General features: G+C 45.7%; 1 protein-coding gene across 2 annotated transcripts in view; it reads right to left on the bottom strand.

The window, feature by feature from the left end:
• Positions 1-18267, bottom strand: part of TNFRSF8 (TNF receptor superfamily member 8) — a 199830-nt gene that overhangs the window by 133277 nt on the left and 48286 nt on the right. For both annotated transcript variants that reach the window (XM_085615434.1, XM_085615436.1), the window contains exon 2: positions 10595-10667. In XM_085615434.1, the coding sequence (XP_085471560.1) occupies positions 10595-10667 (73 nt within the window). The remainder of the gene's footprint in view (positions 1-10594; positions 10668-18267) is intronic.

The raw sequence follows: 18267 nt of genomic DNA, 5'->3' as shown, positions 1-18267 counted from the left end.
AGGCACCACTGGTCACAGTGGCGCCCTCGTGGCTGGGTGGGGGGACTGAAGGTGCATGTGAATCAAGCTGATACAAACCGTGATGCTTACAGGTATGAGTAATCCTGCATCATGTTAATGTTAATGCTAATGATGCTTGTAGAGCGCAAACTGATATCCGAGGGTGTCCTGGCACTGTGTAAAGACTTACTGAGGACTGGGAGGGAAAAGGAAATGCACACAGGGTCAGTTAGAAAACAGCCATGTTTTTAGTGCTTTCCTAAATGGCAAAAGATTGGTCATATTTCTAAGGGCTAGTGGTAGAGTATTCCATGATTTAGCCACATTGACAGTAAAACTTCTGCCACCCCAGTTGGCTTTTTTCACCAGCAGGACATTTACGAGTTTTGCGTCGGATGACCCCAGTGCACTCTTTGGTAGATACCAGTGGAAACGGTGTTTTAAGAATTCTGGTCCGGTTCCATGCAGGGCTTTGAATACCAGACAAAGAGACTTAAATTGAATCAGTTTCCTGACTGTTCACCAATCACGCGGCATATTATCAAGGACCGCGTTAAAAATTATCGCCGGTTTAGCAGCAGAAAACTGCAGCTAAAGCGGCGATAATGGGCTTGATAATATGCCCTTGATAATTCCAATAGAAGTCCATGTTCTGGTGTGAACATGGGCTTCTATTGGAATTCTCCTGGGCATATTATCAAGCCCATTATCGCCGCTTTAGCTGCAGTTTTCTGCCACTAAACCGGCGATAATTTTAACGCCGTCCTTGATAATATGCCCCGAAGATTTTTTATTTTGGCTGAAATAGACACGTACTTTGGTGTGGCAGTTAGGAGTCTGGCCACAGCGTTCTGCAAAATCTGTAGTTTATTCGTCGACCCTTTATGGATCGTGAGATACAGACTGTTGCAGTAGTCTAATCTGGACATTATTAGTGCCGTGACAACAGTTTGTTGCGCGTCTATCGACAGAAGAGGCATTATTTTTTTGCAGGATTTGAGGATGTACGATGTAGAAGAGGCAACATGATTAACCTGGTCCCTAAAGCTTAGTTTATCGTCAATCCAGACTCCTAAATTCTTCACCTTCTTGATTGGCGTAGGTAGAGGTCCCAGCTACTCCGGCCAACATTTAGGAGTCCAGAATGTAGGGTTGTTTCCGAACAACACTACCTCCATTTTACCGAAGTTAAGTTTCAAACAATTTTGGGCCATCCAACCCCCCACTGCTTTCATGCAGTCCTGCAGCCTTAACGCGGTTTCGTGTATGTCCCCTGGTAGTAAAGTAACCACAATTTGGGTATCATCAGTGTAGGAAGTCAAAGTGAACCCAAAGGTCTGAATTAGGGGAGCTAGTGGCGACACGTAGACATTGAATAGTGTTGGGCTCAACGATGAACCCTGCGGTACTCCACAAGGTAAACAGAAAGATTCAGCTTCAAATTCATCCAGGGCCACCGTTTGAATTCTATCAGAGAGAAACGATTTGAGAAGATTCCACGCATTGCCCTTAACTCCTATCTCATCCAATCGGCCCATCAGCAAAGCATGATGGACTGTGTCGAATGCTGCAGAAAGGTCTAGCATGATCAGTATGGCCTTTCCCCCTTGGTCCAAAATGGTCCTGATCTCTTCTGTGGACTTTAGGAGCACCGTTTTTGTACTGTGGCCCTCTCTAAACCCATATTGAGTTGGATCGAGGGCTTGGGAATCCTGCAGAAATGTATTGAGTTGGGTATTCAGATTGCTTTCCATGATTTTTGCAGGAAGAGGTAGCCTAGATATTGGTCTGAAATTGTTGGGATCACTAGCGTCTAGGTTGGGTTTTTTCAGAAGGGGCAGAATGGATGCATGTTTCCAATCTTTAGGAAAGTATCCTTCTAAATACATAGTGCTAATGATATGTCAGTTGCCGTGAGACTGGCTCAGCAGCCAATTTTAATACTGAACTAGGACAAGGATCATAGGGGGAGTCTGACTTCACTTTCTCCAATAGTTTCTGGGTGTCAGAAACATTTAGAAGGGCAAAGCTGCTAAAAATTGGAGCATCAAGATTTGATTTCAACTGATCATAAGCCAAATCGGTGTTGGTTTTGGGAGCAGAGTCTGAGAACGTTGAAAAGATGCTATTAACTTTATCAAAGAAAAATTTTGCAATTTTGTTACATAGCTCTTGACTAGCTGCAAAGGGTGGTGCGTGGTGATGGGCTAAGGAGTTTACTATTTTGAAGAGCTCTTTAGGAGAGTTTTTGGCCGATTTGATTCTATTACTAAAAAAGTCTTGTTTTGTTCTTTTAAGCAGCTGTTTATAGAGTGCAAGACCAGCATTATACTCCTTTTTACCTTTTTCCTTGTATCCCTTCCTCCAATTTCTTTCCAGGTGTTTGCAGGTCAACTTTTGGTCCCTCAGCTTCTTCGAATACCATGGTGAGGAGGGCTGCTGTCTAGTGTGGCTAAGGCGTTTTGTGGGTGCTAACTTGTCTCCTGCATCTTCTAACCATTTGGTGTATGATCTAGTTGCCTCATCCAAATTACTAGGTGTTGAGGTGGTAGTAGTGGTTAACAAATGGTGTAATTCCTCTGCTTTTATCTTGTTCCAGGCCCTGTTCTCAGAGTATTTTGAAGATAATTTTGGCACCGTGCGGTCCAGCACGGTGAGCTCAAATAAAACTGCTGAGTGGTCTGACCAAACTAAAGGAAGGACCCTCGTGAAGGAGAGCTGCAGATTGTTAGAAAATATGCCGTCTAAAGTGTGGCTGGCTTGATGGGTTGCACCAGTCACCTTTTGTTCAAGGTTTCCACCTTTCATCAAGTCAAGCATGAGACCGTAACAGAAGTTCGTGTGATTGTAATCTTCCTTTTCTTTCCTATGAAGGTTACGACCACACGTACTTCTGTTACGGTCTTTTTGAGCAGGATTTGTCTTTCCTGTAAGCATTCCGGGTTGTCCAAGTGCTATACACTGTACCAGATTAGGTTTGTGACTATACGGACGCTTGACCATTGTCACCATTTGTCCAACAGGTTTCTGAATACTGACTCCCGGAATATGGAATTGTATTGTGGAGTTCCCGCAGCATATGCTGTTATTTGAATCCACACGTTGGCCTGATGAAGTTCCCAGTTGGGCGTTGGCTGTGCTTTTCGTATTGTTTATTTGTGCATTTGTAATAAAGGACTGTTTTTGCACTACGGTTGACTACTGGACTTCATGAACGTGTGCACCCCTATTTCAGTTACTACAATCTTGGATCTGGGGCACAGAGGCGTCTGGCAACGGATGGCGTTGGGGTTGGTTACGCAGGGACACTACGAATTGGAACTGTCATGTGGTGTGGATACAGGGGCCCGCCGTTGCTGTTCTGGACATGCATCCAAGACATGTGTGAGGCTGTTTGATAGGGCTGGTCGTGAGACTCCTCCAACTCTGGAAGTTGATGGTTGGGAGGTACCAGGGGCCAACAAGTGCAGCACAGCGAGCAGCTTTGTCTGCGGAGTGATGTTGGTTGTCCGCTGTGTTGGTACTGTCAGCCTGTGGGCAATGTGGGTCAGGATGCGGAGGATGGTTGTCCTTTTATGCCTTTAGTGGGCAATGACTTCCTCTGGCGTTAAGTCCCCGAGGCTGGTGCGTGTTAGGAACGTCCGCTGTCCTGTTCTGCGCTGCCTCTGTGGTAGTCCGGGGGGGAGGTGCCGGGGGGGGGGGCATGGGGGTGGTGGCGGTGGGTGTTGTGGACCTCTTGGGTCTCCGAGCTGCATGATCAGTAACTCCATTACATGTATTGGTCTTCAGATGTGGCTCTGGGCTGGGCTCCCTTTCATACTGCAGGTAGTCGTCCTGCTTTACACCAGTAAAAGACAGGTGTTAAATCGCCACTTTTGCTGCGCTAAAGTGCTGATAACTTGGAGATAAGCCCTTGAGAATATGCCCCATTGTGCATTAGAGAAGCCGGTCTGAAGATGCGATTATGACGAAAATACAGCATGACAAAGTACATACGTGAAGAAAAATATCACAGTTCGCAATGAGAAGAGCTTAGCTTCCAGCTTGGTTTGCCAGTCAGGGCCAGTGATTTATTGCGTATGGTGTTTGACACCCTTCGCAGACAGTACCAGCTGGGACACCCAAGTCATGTCTGGATTTATCAAGATGAATTCACCATGATAGCATCCTCAAAACACATTTGCCAATTTAGCACAGAACTTGAGAACTGTACTTCTAAAGATGCAAACCCATAAGCTTACATCTTTCACCTCAAGAAACAAATAAGATATGGCGGTACAACAACAACAACAAACTCTTGCAAGTGCTCATGTGTATTATGGATTTAGATTCAGGATGTAGCCCTACTTACGGAAGTCTTGGTGCTTTCCAGCCTCTCTGAAGGAAGCAGATTCAGATCCTCACTAAGGAGTTTGCCTTCCTGTGTGTGGAACCTTCACGGGATGGACTTCCTGGAACCTCGATTTTTGGCCAGTCTGAAGTAAGACAGGACTTTTGATGGACCACTTCTTTTTGGTTTGAGAAGTGTTCAGACAACACTAAACTCCTCCAGTGATGGATCTAGGCGCATTGTTGAGACTGGTGACATCTCTCTACCATGCCCATTATTTACCATTGTCGTCCAATGCACCAGGCAAAAGATGCTGCCAGAATGCTTATCTCAAGGGCAACATCAGCCACCGAGGAAAACTGGGATAATGCGACCACCAATAACAGTTAAAGGACAACAAATGAGGGTACCTTTGATGAGCAGGAGCAAGCTGTTATCTAACTACAATACTTGTTTTGGCAAGGAGCTGAACAACTGTGAAAAATTATTGCATAAATCTACAATCTGCATGACCAGTGCATACTAAATCTACAGGATGCCCTACCAGCTCCTCACACTAAGCATGAACTACAAACTCTACCTGCAAGAATAAATCTTCTCCTCACTTCCAGGCATTGGGCGGTCAAAGTGAGCACGACTTCTTTACAATAGCTTGAAGCAACCACAGAATACCATAATTAGCAATTCTAGTGGACCGTACTGACATATCACAGCCCCTAATCTACACCCATAACTAGTGAAGTGGAGAATTCTTCATGAATGGCATGACAACTAAGGGACTAACTAGCAACTGTAGCCTTCACATGCAAGTCAAAGTCCCTAATGGGGTGAAGAACCCTATATAACTCAGGTCACATAACAATTTTAACATCCGTGTATATTGGAACTGCACAATACATTTCCATGACGTGCAGAGCATCAAAACAGCACAACACACTGTGACCATTATGCATGACTAAGGGCCATATGTATGAAAATGCTCATTTGCGATTCTCAAATAGCGATTTTTTGCGAATCGCTATTTGAGAATCGCAAAACCCTATGTATGTAGGATTTGCAATAAATTTTGCAAATCCTACATATTCCTTAATTGCAAATCGCAAATTGCGATTTGCAATTAAGGAATACCTCCCCATTCATTCCTATGGGCCTTGAGGACCATAGGGATGAATGGGAAGACATTCTCAATTTGCGATTCCCAATTAGAAAATCGCAAATTGGGAATGCAATTTCAAGGGTGCCAGGGTGTCAAAAGGACACCCTGTTGCACCCCTGAAATGAGCATGGGTGCAGATGTGGCGCACATACATGCCCTAAGAGCATGTATGTGAGTCACATGGCACTTTCAAAAATGCATAAAAGTGCATTTTTCAAAGAAATCACAAATTACCACCAACTTGAAGTTGGTGGTGATTTGCGATTCCTTAAGTCCAAATTGCACTTTTTGTGTGCTTTTTACATTGCATTTAAGGAATCGCAATATGCATTTCCTTAAATGCAATCGCAAAATAGGGAATTGCAAAATTTCCGATTCCTTATTTTGCATGGGTAGTTTGTGTCATACATATGACATTGCTGTTTTGCGATCGCAAATGCCGAAATTCTGCGAATTTCGGCATTTGCGACCGCAAAATTGCCTTCATACATATGGCCCTATATCACTAACTCTGGGCTCTCACTGAATATCGTGCTACCCGTCTAACAAAGCCCTTCAGCACCCTGTCAGGATAGTAAGTGCTATGTAAATACTCATATCACTGAAGTAGCGGTGTTGTGGTATTTTCATCGTTGGATATTGGTGGGGAGCAGAGGGGAGAAGGGGAAACCCAAGTTGGGCTGGTTTGTATTTCTGTTCGACATTGTTATTTACTCTCCTTTCCTCCCTTCAATAATGTGAGTACCACAGTGTCAACGACCCAGTGATGGGACCTCTCCCATGTTATCAACACATAATCTCAGTCCCACAGGCAGAATTTTCGCCTGACACCTGAATGCAACCTCAGGCTAATACATTAACGTAAGGACCTCTACTCTTTGTGGTGAATGTTGACTATTCATGCACGGTTTTTTGTGTATCACATGTAATAGGGTTATTGAACAAAAGATGATGTTCCAAATCCTGAGCTGTAACCTCCTTAAATGTAAACTTGCTTCTTCACCAAAAATTAATACAATACATTCTTTTTTTTAAATGAAAAACTCCAATCATATCATACCATACCATACCATATCTTTTATTGGAATGTTTAAACCATACCATACCATACCATGCCATATCTTATATTGGAATGCTTAAACCATGCCATATCTTTTATTGGAATGCCTAAATATTGTGCTTGGATACTGATTATTTTTCTCTCTTCGGTACTTCATTGAGTCATTGTAGGTCATGCCTATTTTCCATAAATATTACACCAATATTGTAGAGACAGTTAACAGATGACAGTAGGAGGTAGAAGTCAGGGATTGTGCTGTGCTATGGTTTACTATTCCTCCAAGCAGACCGTGCATATAGTATAACAAGCATTTGCAATGCAATAGGTCTCGCATTTGCGTGAGTTTGAGCTATTGACATTGCAAATAATGCCTTTTATTTTTGTTTTCCTTTTTAAAACATAAATAAAATGCATTATCATTTACAATGCCAATAGCTTAGACTCACGTAAATGCGAGACCTATTGCATTGCAAATGCTTGTTTTAAGTGCGGCGAAGGCTCTGCCCCCCAAGATGCAATGGGTATCCGAGTCACTGGTCCCACAATAATGGCCATAAAAACACTTTACTCTGCTGGTCAGCCTCCGTGGTTTATGCCATGCTATTTCTTTCATGAGTGGCAGTTATAAGCAATTGTATTCAACCAGAATCAGTGCACAAATGGTTAAATCCATCCAACGAAACGCACATTTCTTAAATAGCCCCTGCAAGCAGTAATAGGGTTATGATTTGTAAGTTTCAGCCACTGATCCAATAAGCAGTGCCGTATGGCAATAGTTAGGCTGTATTATGGTAATAACTTAGAATTTGACTTTTACACTTCATTGGTATGTGGATGAGTGTAAGTTTTATAGCACATGTGTTCAACAGCATGTTCGATGTAGAGAAAGACAGACAGAAATACAGATAAGGCGATAGATATACAGATAGAGAGAGCCCCCATATCGGTGAAATGTGGCCCTGTGACACAATTATGTAAAATAGGTTTAATATTCACACACTTATTCGTACAAGGCAAAGATCCTATCCTGTGATGTTATCAAAGTGCAGGGAAACTGAAAAAGTTTTCTTACTGCATAGAATGCATGTTACAATAACTTTCCTGAAAATAGTCGTGAAGTCTGTTTTCTATAATTCCATCACAGTGAACAGATGTCAGCAGTCGTGTTCTGGTGTTGTGCATGCACCTATTTAGAGCGGACACACGGCGGCATGGCCATACATGCAGAGTTGGCAGCCGGGTGCAGTAAGCGTGTCATTTTACCATTCTTAAGGTAGGAGAGAGAAATCATTAATCACTGGAGGCTTCAAATCTGTTGATGAACGGTCCCTCCGCACTCAAGAATGGGAAAAAATAGCACTTTACACCGGGTACAACTGCAGATAAAGAATGGGAGAAGATGCATAAGATGTAAGCATGTAATATGGCCCCGCAGAGCCGCTGAGGGTTCTGGGCCATATCATAAACCAGGAGGCCGACCTCAAGTGGATTGTAAAGTCACCAAGAGCCAATCTAACATGTTACACAATAAATATTGGATAAGCCGCTTTTTTTTTTTTTTTTTGTGGTAGTGGCTTCAACATTCTTCATTTTTTCAAACGGTAAAATGTTTATTGAAATCATTACGTGAAATACTGGGCTATACTGTGTAAGAAAATATGTAATGATGTAGGGTAAAGGAAAAACACCCTTTATATTGCTGGGGCTGTTCTCTGCGAGGTGCTGCTGACACGAGGCACCGGCTGGAATTAGACTGCCCAGGCTTTGCTTACCTTTCAAGGATAGAATGTCGATTGAAGCAGCGGCCTGGGGCTTTTATTATGATGATTACCCCGTATTTCAAAGGCCCCAATTAAATAGTTTCCAGATTCTACAGGGAAATATGTCCCATTGTTTATGGGTCCTGTGAAATACGGGGTTTATACCACAGTGTTTCTGCAATTAAAACACTTAAACATGTAATATGAAACCATATATCTATTATTTATTGCCTTTGTTGAATGCGTGGCCAGGCCTTGGAAATATGTGCCCTTGTTCACGGGCCCTGTGAAATACGGGATTTATACCACAGTGTTTCTGCAATTAAAGCACTTAAACAAGTAATATGAAGCCAAAAAACAAATATATATATATACCATTTATTGAATGTGTAGGTGGGCCATGACACGTTATAAGGCGCATTTTTTTTCTTTTTTTTTCTTGAGTGTTATATAGCGCGAACTTGACCGGAAGGCATCAGAGCGCTTTACTTAAGCACCAGATGCGTTACACAAGGACACATTTATTTTTGTTAGGCACGGGGAGATTAAGTAATTTGCCCACAATCAGAGGATGTTCAGCGTCATTGCCGAGACTCGAATCCGGTTCTCCAGATTGGAGGTTGACCGCCCTTGCCGTTTAGGCCACATCCTCTCCCCTGCTCGTTGTAAATACAGCCACATAAGCAGACTCAGAGTACAGTGTCATTGTACTGACTTATAGTGTGATGCAGTGAAGAATATGTGGTATCGACAAATTATCGATGCAGTGGTAACAAGGTGGGATTTCCCCTTCGCACACACACTAGTAAGATTTATTTCAACACTTGCTCCAACTGCCTACGAATCCAGCATCAGTCTAGGAATGCCAACCTCCACTGAGCGTGTGTCCTTTCGCTCAACCACACTCAGGGGAACAAAATACTAAAAGGCTCCCCAATACGTGTTTCCAGGAATTAGAATAGTGCCACGTTTTTTTGGTTTTTTTAAACGCAACAAAAAGTTTAAACGAGGCGGCCCTAGCTTTGACTAGTTGCTAATTGTTCGATGTTTGCATGTTCGGGAAAGTTCTTAAATAAATTGAAGTCGGTGTAAACAACTAATTACTTTCTGGGGGCTGTTTGGACTCACTCGTTTCTTTGATATTTTAATGCGCAAAAGGCTCTGAATGAAGCACCTGTCCACGGAGCTGGCATCTCATGCAGGCGGCGCCTTTGAGATGCGGTGGGCACGGATTTCCAGGCGGGCTCTCTGGAGGGCTTTGCTCCGAGAGGTGCGCGGTGCGCACGATATCTGTGCCTGTGTTTGCAAAAATCTGCTTAACACCGGGGTTCTTCCCCGGCCCCACACGAGCTTGGCAGACAGTAACTACTTCTGGGATGTTTTTAAAGTCGTGCAATTATTTTTAAAATGCGTTTTGTTTTTGTGCCGTAAAATAAGCGCGCGTGGAAGCTACACACATGGACCTTTGAAACTAATAATGTGTTTGAGGCAGTGCTTTAAATGGGCAGGTGCTGTACGGTACTGACTACCTACACCTCTACAATACATTTAACGAGAGAGTACCGGCACTGTTCGGCCCTGCTGCACTAGATTTAATGTGAGAGTACCGACACTTCTCGGCACCGCTGCATACATTTAATGACACAGGGAGAAGAAAATTCAAGCAGAAGGAGATGCGGAAGCTGCTGGTGTGCGCGCGGGGTTGCGAGCAACAGCATATGTTTCCAATTATTGCGCCCGTGTCTGGGCACGATAATTGTAAACATATGCTGCTGCTGCGCGTAACAGACACCAATAGGCCATGGGCGGAGCAATGCGCCCGCCTTTGGCCAATTGCGTGCTGTCTTTGTAAAAAAGACGCACGCAAAGGCCAATAGCGTGGCCCAAAAGGAAAAGCACACGCTCGTGCGATTCCTAAACCCCCTGCGCGAGACCTAAAAATGCTTGTTAACCTAACTGAAGGTGCTAACCGCCAGTGATCACAGTTGCCAAGAAATGCAGCTACTGACAATTGCGCAAAAGGCATCTATTTCTCTTCCCATACCTCGTTTGCTGTGTCTCCAGCTGCCGCACTTTGGTCTCAGGTGGTTGGTGGAGTATTTGTAGTGAAAGAAGGTGAATCAACAAATCTGTGAGACTCCCATAAGGATTGTACTGAACACTTGGTTACACCAACAACCACATTAATCCATCAAGCTTTCTTACCAGCTTTCAATACTTTATTTACATTTCAACACATTGCAGGCATGTTCAATGACGAAAAGCTATATTGCTTTGTTGATACTAACCCAGGGAGCATTGTATGCAGATTTTTTGTGGCATCCGGTCATAAGTAGCAGGATCTTTCCCAGGGTGCAGCTCCTGTAAAGTAAAGCACAAGGAAACATGAATGAGGGATTAAAGGTGTAGTTTAGAATAATGCGTGACAAGCACTCTGTGTGCGTGGGGCGTGGGGGATAGGTTCACAAGAGAGGTAAGTCACCGAAGAGGGAGGGCACACAAAAGAGATCAGTCACACACAACGTATGGGGTACAAGATTATTCATGCACAAGATAAAGCAGATGATGGGATGAGGACACTGCGAGATTGAGACAGAATGCTTGTCCTTCAGAAAAAGAGGCTAATGTCCCCCCTATGAATGCCAAAGTGTATCTTGTACATGACTTTTTCCCCAATTAACAGTGATATCATATCCCCTAAGTCCACGTGTAATGGCAATATGCTTGGAGGTGTAATGGGAAGTGCATGCAAGCAGGTTATCTTACGTATATGCATTTGGCATCCTGGACTTCTGTTAATTAGGACAGGCTTGGAGATGGACCCATGAGGGATGTTAGGATCAAGGAGTTGTGCATGGTTTTGCATGTTGGCTGATACTTTAGGATCTTCGTAATTCAACCCTTCTCGGTCCCTAATGAGGAAGGTGTAGCATCCTCCCCAGCCCCGGTATTTGCATATCATCACGCCAAACACGGGGCTCGGTATTACACGTCTTTATTCCTCTGTGTGTAACTATTAACTGAACATTCTACATCATGAATTCCATCACCCACACCCAGGCGCTTACGTCACTGTTCTATGGAGTTCGTCAGGGACCAAAACGGTCCTGTCATCTCTAACTCATAAGACACTGCAGAAGGTAGTCTGACACACTCTAGGATTAGTGACAACTCATTCTCAAGAATCAGAGATGAGAATTGATCAGTGGCGGCTCCCCCATTGGGGCGTGGGGGCGTTGCCCCACTGCTTTCCCGCAGTGCGAGAAGGCAGAAACATAAATGGTAATAATTACCATTTTATGTTTCTGCCTTCTCGCACGGCGAGGTTGGTCGTGTGTGGTCCTGCTCGAGGGCAGGTGGGGAGTGGCTTGCCCACTGTTGTGCGTACTGACTGTTTGGTCGGTCCTGGAGCTGACCAAACAGTCAGTATGCACAACAGTGGCCAGGCCACTCCCCCCCCTGCCCTCGAGGAGGACCGCCCACTCTCCCTTTTTCTCTATGTAGGCTGCTGCATGCAGCAGCCTACATAGAGAAAATGGCTCGGGTGGAGCGCGCTCCGCTGCGCCTCACCAATCACAACGCTGCATTGTGATTGGCGGAGGGGAGGGAGGAAGGCTGCCTTTCCTGGATGATGATGTCGCAATGAGAGCTGCCTGCATGGAATTGGAAAAGGCAGGACGGTGGACGGCGGGAGTCGGGAGTCTGACCCATCCAGAAGCTGATGTGGCAGCGCCGCAGGACGGTAAGCTCAAGTTTTATTTTATTATATTTTTTTAATTAAACAAACCCCTCCCGCCTCCCCCATCCCCCCCAGGATGATCCCATTTCCACCCCCTCTCCCCCCACCCGCCCGTCATGCCGGCCGCGACTGGTCGAATTTGAGTTCAAGAAAATTTGGAGTTTAAACAGTGCATAAAAATTGCGTTTGTATTTAAAGAGAAAATGAATGCCCTTAGAGGAGCTTTAGCCTGGCGTTTTCCTCGCTCGCTGTGCGAAAAGTTCGTACCTTCTCGGGCCCAGTCGGTGGATGAAAGAAATTAAATGAGGAGGAAGGGTAGTTTTAGATTATGAGGATTAGCCCACCTAACCATAATCTATTCTCTCATACTGTTACATCAACTTTTTTTGCTCCGGTCAGTTGAAAGTACCACCTTTTGAATTGATGGTAGCCCCATGAGTAGTTACCAAATGTCTAGTGTTTGTTGCAGTGCACCTCCATTTTAGCACCTTCCTGTTTTTTCATATTTGGATGACTGGCTGATAAAGAGCAGCAGTCAGTCTTAGTGCCTAGCGCACACACAAAGTGACGCTCCTTTTCCCCAAATTGGGCTTTCCGCTCTTTCTCCAACAAAAGCAGCCTTTTTTGGGAGCTGTTTGGGTGCATGGACACTCTGGGTAGTGGTAGGGTGGGAGAAAAGGCGGGCTGCGGTGTGACAGCGTGAAAGGCAGACCGTCCTTTCAGCAACCTCACCGTCCTAACAGGCCCGGGCTGTGTTTTCACTAATGTGAGTGGGGTCTGGGCTCTTTAATGTGGAGGATTTGTGCTTTTGTGATGCCCGGGTATTGTTTTAGGAAGGGACCACGGTACTGCCTCTTAATACACGCTTTAATCAACCATCTCGTAATAAACTCCGTGACCTCCGCTACAAATCTAAAAAAACAAGCATTAAAAATGCAATAGGTCTCACCTTTGATTCAGTTAAAGCCATTTGCTTTGCTATTGAATACCAATAGCAAAGCAAATGGCTTTAACTTAATCAAAGGCGAGACTTATTGCATTTTCAATTGCATTGATCCATTGAAATGCAAATGAATGGTCTGGTTTGCCTAGAAACATCCCGCAATGTTTGCTTCGAGAAAGAATACACTTTTCAGGAACTTTCGGATCATCAGACACTTTAAACATACACACACGAAACCTATGTGATGTCTGGACGATTTACAGCTTGTGAATATCTCCCATATGAGGACAAACATGATTATTAGATGTTTGTTCAAAGGCAGCCAGGGAAGCCTAGCTGGGAAGAAGTGATAGGCTGCGTTCATCTTGAATTTTAATGCGGTGGTGTTTAAAGCCCTGGCGGAAAGTTTTTCATGGCACCAAGTATACATGATGACATTCGTCCAGGCGGCATAAACGTGCTAAAGAGAAATACATGATTTGAACTAAACGCATGTCAGTATATAATCTAACCGTGTAAATGGCATTTAACACCTTAAGCACGCTAACAAATGCACGCCGGTAAAAGCAGTACCTGGGTATATTTCTGCCATGCATACTTCTAAATCTACGTGCTCATCCCACACCAAACGTGGGGTGTAAAACACTCTATATGGTGCTATTTGCACAAGTGGTTGCGTGGGATCTTGCAGCCTTGTGGCCCTGGGCACAAGGTAACATTATAAGACGAGCAAGTCTCCGCTCTGCCGTGGCTCACTTTAAATGCCTCTTGATTGTGCGGAGGCAGAAACGTTAACCATATGCGCCTCACACATGCTCATCTCCCAAGCAACATTTTTAAGCAGGAAGCTGAATTGTGCTAACGTGCGATTAAAGAACAATAATAATAAACAAGGGTCACAATCGGGACAGAAAGGAGCAAAACAGCAAAAAACGGGGCTGATAGCAAATTTCTCAAAAGAGGGATTGGCACAAAACAGAGTGAAAAAATGTAGCAAGAATGCACGGAACAAAGGTGACAAAACAGAGAGTTGAGAGAAAGCAATCCGACATGGAGAGTAGGGGCGAGAGAAGGAGAGAGAGAGAGACAGATTCTGAGTGGATGGAGAGAGACTGAGTGAAGAGGAGAGGAGAGTGTGGCTGGTTTGAGCATTTGAGCTAGGGCTATTTTGGATCCCAGCACGGCGGAGGGGGGGGGGGGGGGCGGTCAGTACTAGGTGCAAGAGCTATGGTTCACCTTACCGTACTTTTGCCGAACCTCTGTTTCAGTCATGCAAACGAAGACCCACGCACGTGAAAGCAAACATATGAAATAATCATAATTATTCACACCCAGACCTCACATCGCTCCTGACTGCCATTTAAAAGTAGCCCTGCCAGTGTATCGAGGTTAAACAGAGGCCCTGATTTCCTGCTCTCTTTTCCCCGCACAGCTTCCCGGCACATTTGCGTGAGACCCTCACCTGGAAGTGGACGGTCTATGAGCAGGTGCTGTGTGGCTGGCCTCGAGTTGTGCGCCGGAGACAGAGTGGCAAGGGCGGGGGCAGACCTCTGACACGAGACACTGCAACAGCAGGAGTCAGCAGATAAGAGTTTTCTTTCCAAAAACGCACGTTATGAGGCAACACATCCATTTCAACGGAGAAGCGCGACTCGGAGCGCAGCCATTGGATTGACTTGTCACTCACAGCCATGGCACAAGCTTTTTTCTTTCCAAAAACGCACATTATGAAGCAACACGCCCATTTCAACGGAGAAGCGCGACTCGGAGCGCAGCCATTGGATTGACTTGTCACTCACAGCCACGGCACGAGCTTATCCAAGCACGTTCCGCTTTCACTTTCCTCCTTTGTGAAAGGTTTGTTATCTTTATGGGGCCATGTGTTTGAAACACATGGCCCCATAAAGATAACAAAGCTTTTGCGACAACAGTAAGTCAAGTGAGCGAGTCCAAGTGGGACGGCTCAAATAGAGAAAACTGTACGTCAGCAAGTGCTCTTTCCCAGTGTCTGGCCGCCGTTTAGCATAAACGGTGATGCCAGCCAATGGGAATCAGGGGCGGGGCTTAAAGCCCGATACTGACACTGACCCTAAATCATTAAATCTCGCCAGCGAGACTGCGCATGTGCGCAGTCTTACGCTAGGCTCCACCTAAAAAAAAAAAACACAGGATTGTGTTAGTACATCTTTGCCCTCATATACTTCACATACATTTACTGTGGGATGTGGGACTTGTTTATCTCACTGGTACCACTGTGATAGCAATTGAAAGGTCATGACTGGAAAAGGATGTACTGGGGAGGTGGAACTCTGTGGCCACACTAGCGGGGCGGGGGAGCGGGCACTGGGCAGCCGAGAAGCTCATAGGAACTAGACCAGTTAATAGTGGTTCCAGGGAGATAGGACATGAGGTGACTGGACAAGAGTGGGCCGGCGGTGTACATAGGTATAAAGGCACAGAAGAAACTGGAAGGAAAAGGAACCGGCAAAAGGTGGAAGTACGGCCGGTCAAGAGTGGTCTGAGATTTGAGGCACACGGTCATGTTAGAGAGATGGGGAGCTATTAAAAAGCGGTTGCCTGTTCTAGCAGCAGGTATTAGTCTGAAACGCAATAGATTCATCAAATAGGCCTGGTGCCTTTCTCCACGTCATTGCGACCTTATCACACGCAGGTGGTGGTGTCCGTTTTCAGTTCTGTGCCATATTATGCACAGACTGAGCAATCAGAGACGGGCGCCTCGGACTCTTTCAAAAACCACATGCCCTGCTCTTGAAAACAACATATGCCTCATTAAAGTGGTACATAACGCTACTGTTAGAAGCACAAATTAAATCGGGTACATCGTGAAACCAAAAAACACAGCAAATAACCTTTCCATACAGCGAGGAGCTGCAGAAATATGCAGAAGGCAGACTGGAGCTGGAAACAGGATCTCAGACGGCTCGCCCTTAAATGTCAGAGGGTAGGCACGGCAAGGGCGCTGAAGGTCACACCAGGGCGAGGGCTACCTCGGCCTCTGGCACCGCTGCAAGCAGCAGGGGTCGTTGCAATCAGTGAGCAGAAAAGCGCGTACAGTGTTGTGAAAGCACAGCACAAGTGCAAGGAGGGTGGTGAAGCGAGTAGTGTGTCCCCATACACAAGCGAGAAACCTGTTATTGAAGGCACGAGACTAAAAACTAAAGATAAGCACGTGACACTGCTGCATCCGAACTAAGACTCAAATGCAGTTAACACCGAAAGATGTCATTCTCATGAAACGCCCCGCACTAGAGTGAGCGGTGCGCCCAGCCCACTTCAACGGGCTTGTGAATGACAGGTCGGAAGAAAAGGCAGTGACATTAGAAGACGGCCTGTCTGCACGCACAGAACGAACAAGCTCTGGGGGGGCCTGGCTGCAGAGGGAGGGTGGCTACCCCTCCCATGACACACAGAAGCACCTCTGTGGAGACTCTGCTACTGAGATCACTCACACACACCCCCAGCACGCAAACAACACACCCACCACCATCACCACGCACGCAGCAGAGGACGGCTCGAGCACAGACTGCCCGCTACAGACTAGCGAGCACTCCCCATGGTCTGGGACTACCGGCCACCCCCCTCCTTACTACACAAATTGCATTACTTAATTCAGCAGGTCCACACATGGGTCTTTGGAAGGCAGGGGTCAAAGGACCCCTGGCCGTATTTATTAAAATATGAAAATAAAATGAAAATTTTTTATAAAATAAACATTTTTGACGATTTTAGAACGCACATTTCAGAACATTAGATTACATCCATTTTTGACATTGTAAGATGGGCTAACCTTAACAAATATCTAGTACAGCGTGTTTCCTAACCGAATCTAAACATCCTGAAAATTAAGCACTCTAATAATTAAGTCGGACGGCAAGGTCGCTAACCGGTGTCAGATCCCTTACAGCTACGCTCTCACGTTCGAGATGCGCATGCGCAACCCAGGGCACGTTTCACCCCGTGCGCTCTGAACTCCATTAAACCATAACAGGAGGGCCCACACTTGCGCACCTTGATGACGTCATAGTGTCTGTGAGGGGTGGCTACCAGCCTGAGGAAAGCGTGGACTCCCTCCCCCGCACCCTTCTAAGTAATGGATATCATATCCTGCCCCTGAAGTTCTGGGAGAGACCAATGGCCCCTCCCGATGGGCGGCCCCTTTCGTGAATGGGCCCGCCCCCCCCTAAGGACCTTAAAATGCTGCTCACCGATTATGACCTTACCGCCAGACCCACATAATAAATACGACATTGCTATTCTAAAAAGGGAAAAAAGGGGACTAAGGAAAAAGTTACTTAAAACCACAGCAACACACGAAACATCTACATTTGTACATTTCCTGTAAAACGGGAAAAAAGGCCTAAGGAGAGAATTAGTTAAAAAACCACAGCAAAGCACACCACATTTACATCTGCACATTCTCCTGTAGACGGGAAACAAGGCCTAAGGAGAGAATAAGTTAACACCCAGCGAAGCACCAAGCATATATACCTGCATATCCCACCTGTGAGCGGGGGAACGCCCGAGGCAGCAATCCTGCCATTCTTATGATCAAGCGACAACATTAAACAGTATACCTACCATTGTCATCACCCAATTCGCTAACCAAGGGGATGGAGGGTGGGGAAAATTAAAGAGCCCCACGGTAGGGCGAGGAGCGAGCCTGGGGAGCGCGGGCACAAAGAGGCCGCCTCCCGTGCCCCCCCAGGCTCTTAACCCCTTCGCGATCGCGGCCCCGCCCCCCCCCCCCGGCCCGGAAGCACACAACTACTTCCGGGGCAAGGGGGGGGGGCGGGCATAGCCACCACGAAGGGGACAGGATATGGGAGGGGCCGGGCCCCGCCATGCCTGCGGGGGGGCCGATTGGCCCCCCCTTTTCCCATGGTCTGGGACTACCGGCCACCCCCCTCCTTACTACACAAATTGCATTACTTAATTCAGCAGGTCCACACATGGGTCTTTGGAAGGCAGGGGTCAAAGGACCCCTGGCCGTATTTATTAAAATATGAAAATAAAATGAAAATTTTTTATAAAATAAACATTTTTGACGATTTTAGAATGCACATTTCAGAACATTAGATTACATCCATTTTTGACATTGTAAGATGGGCTAACCTTAACAAATATCTAGTACAGCGTGTTTCCTAACCGAATCTAAACATCCTGAAAATTAAGCACTCTAATAATTAAGTCGGACGGCAAGGTCGCTAACCGGTGTCAGATCCCTTACAGCTACGCTCTCACGTTCGAGATGCGCATGC

Source organism: Triturus cristatus, chromosome 1_2 (assembly GCF_964204655.1).
Source record: "Triturus cristatus chromosome 1_2, aTriCri1.1, whole genome shotgun sequence".
In the NCBI taxonomy this organism is placed as follows: Eukaryota; Metazoa; Chordata; class Amphibia; order Caudata; family Salamandridae; genus Triturus; species Triturus cristatus.
The sequence above is the reverse complement of the archived record's forward strand: the minus strand, read 5'-3'. Positions and strand labels throughout refer to the sequence as shown.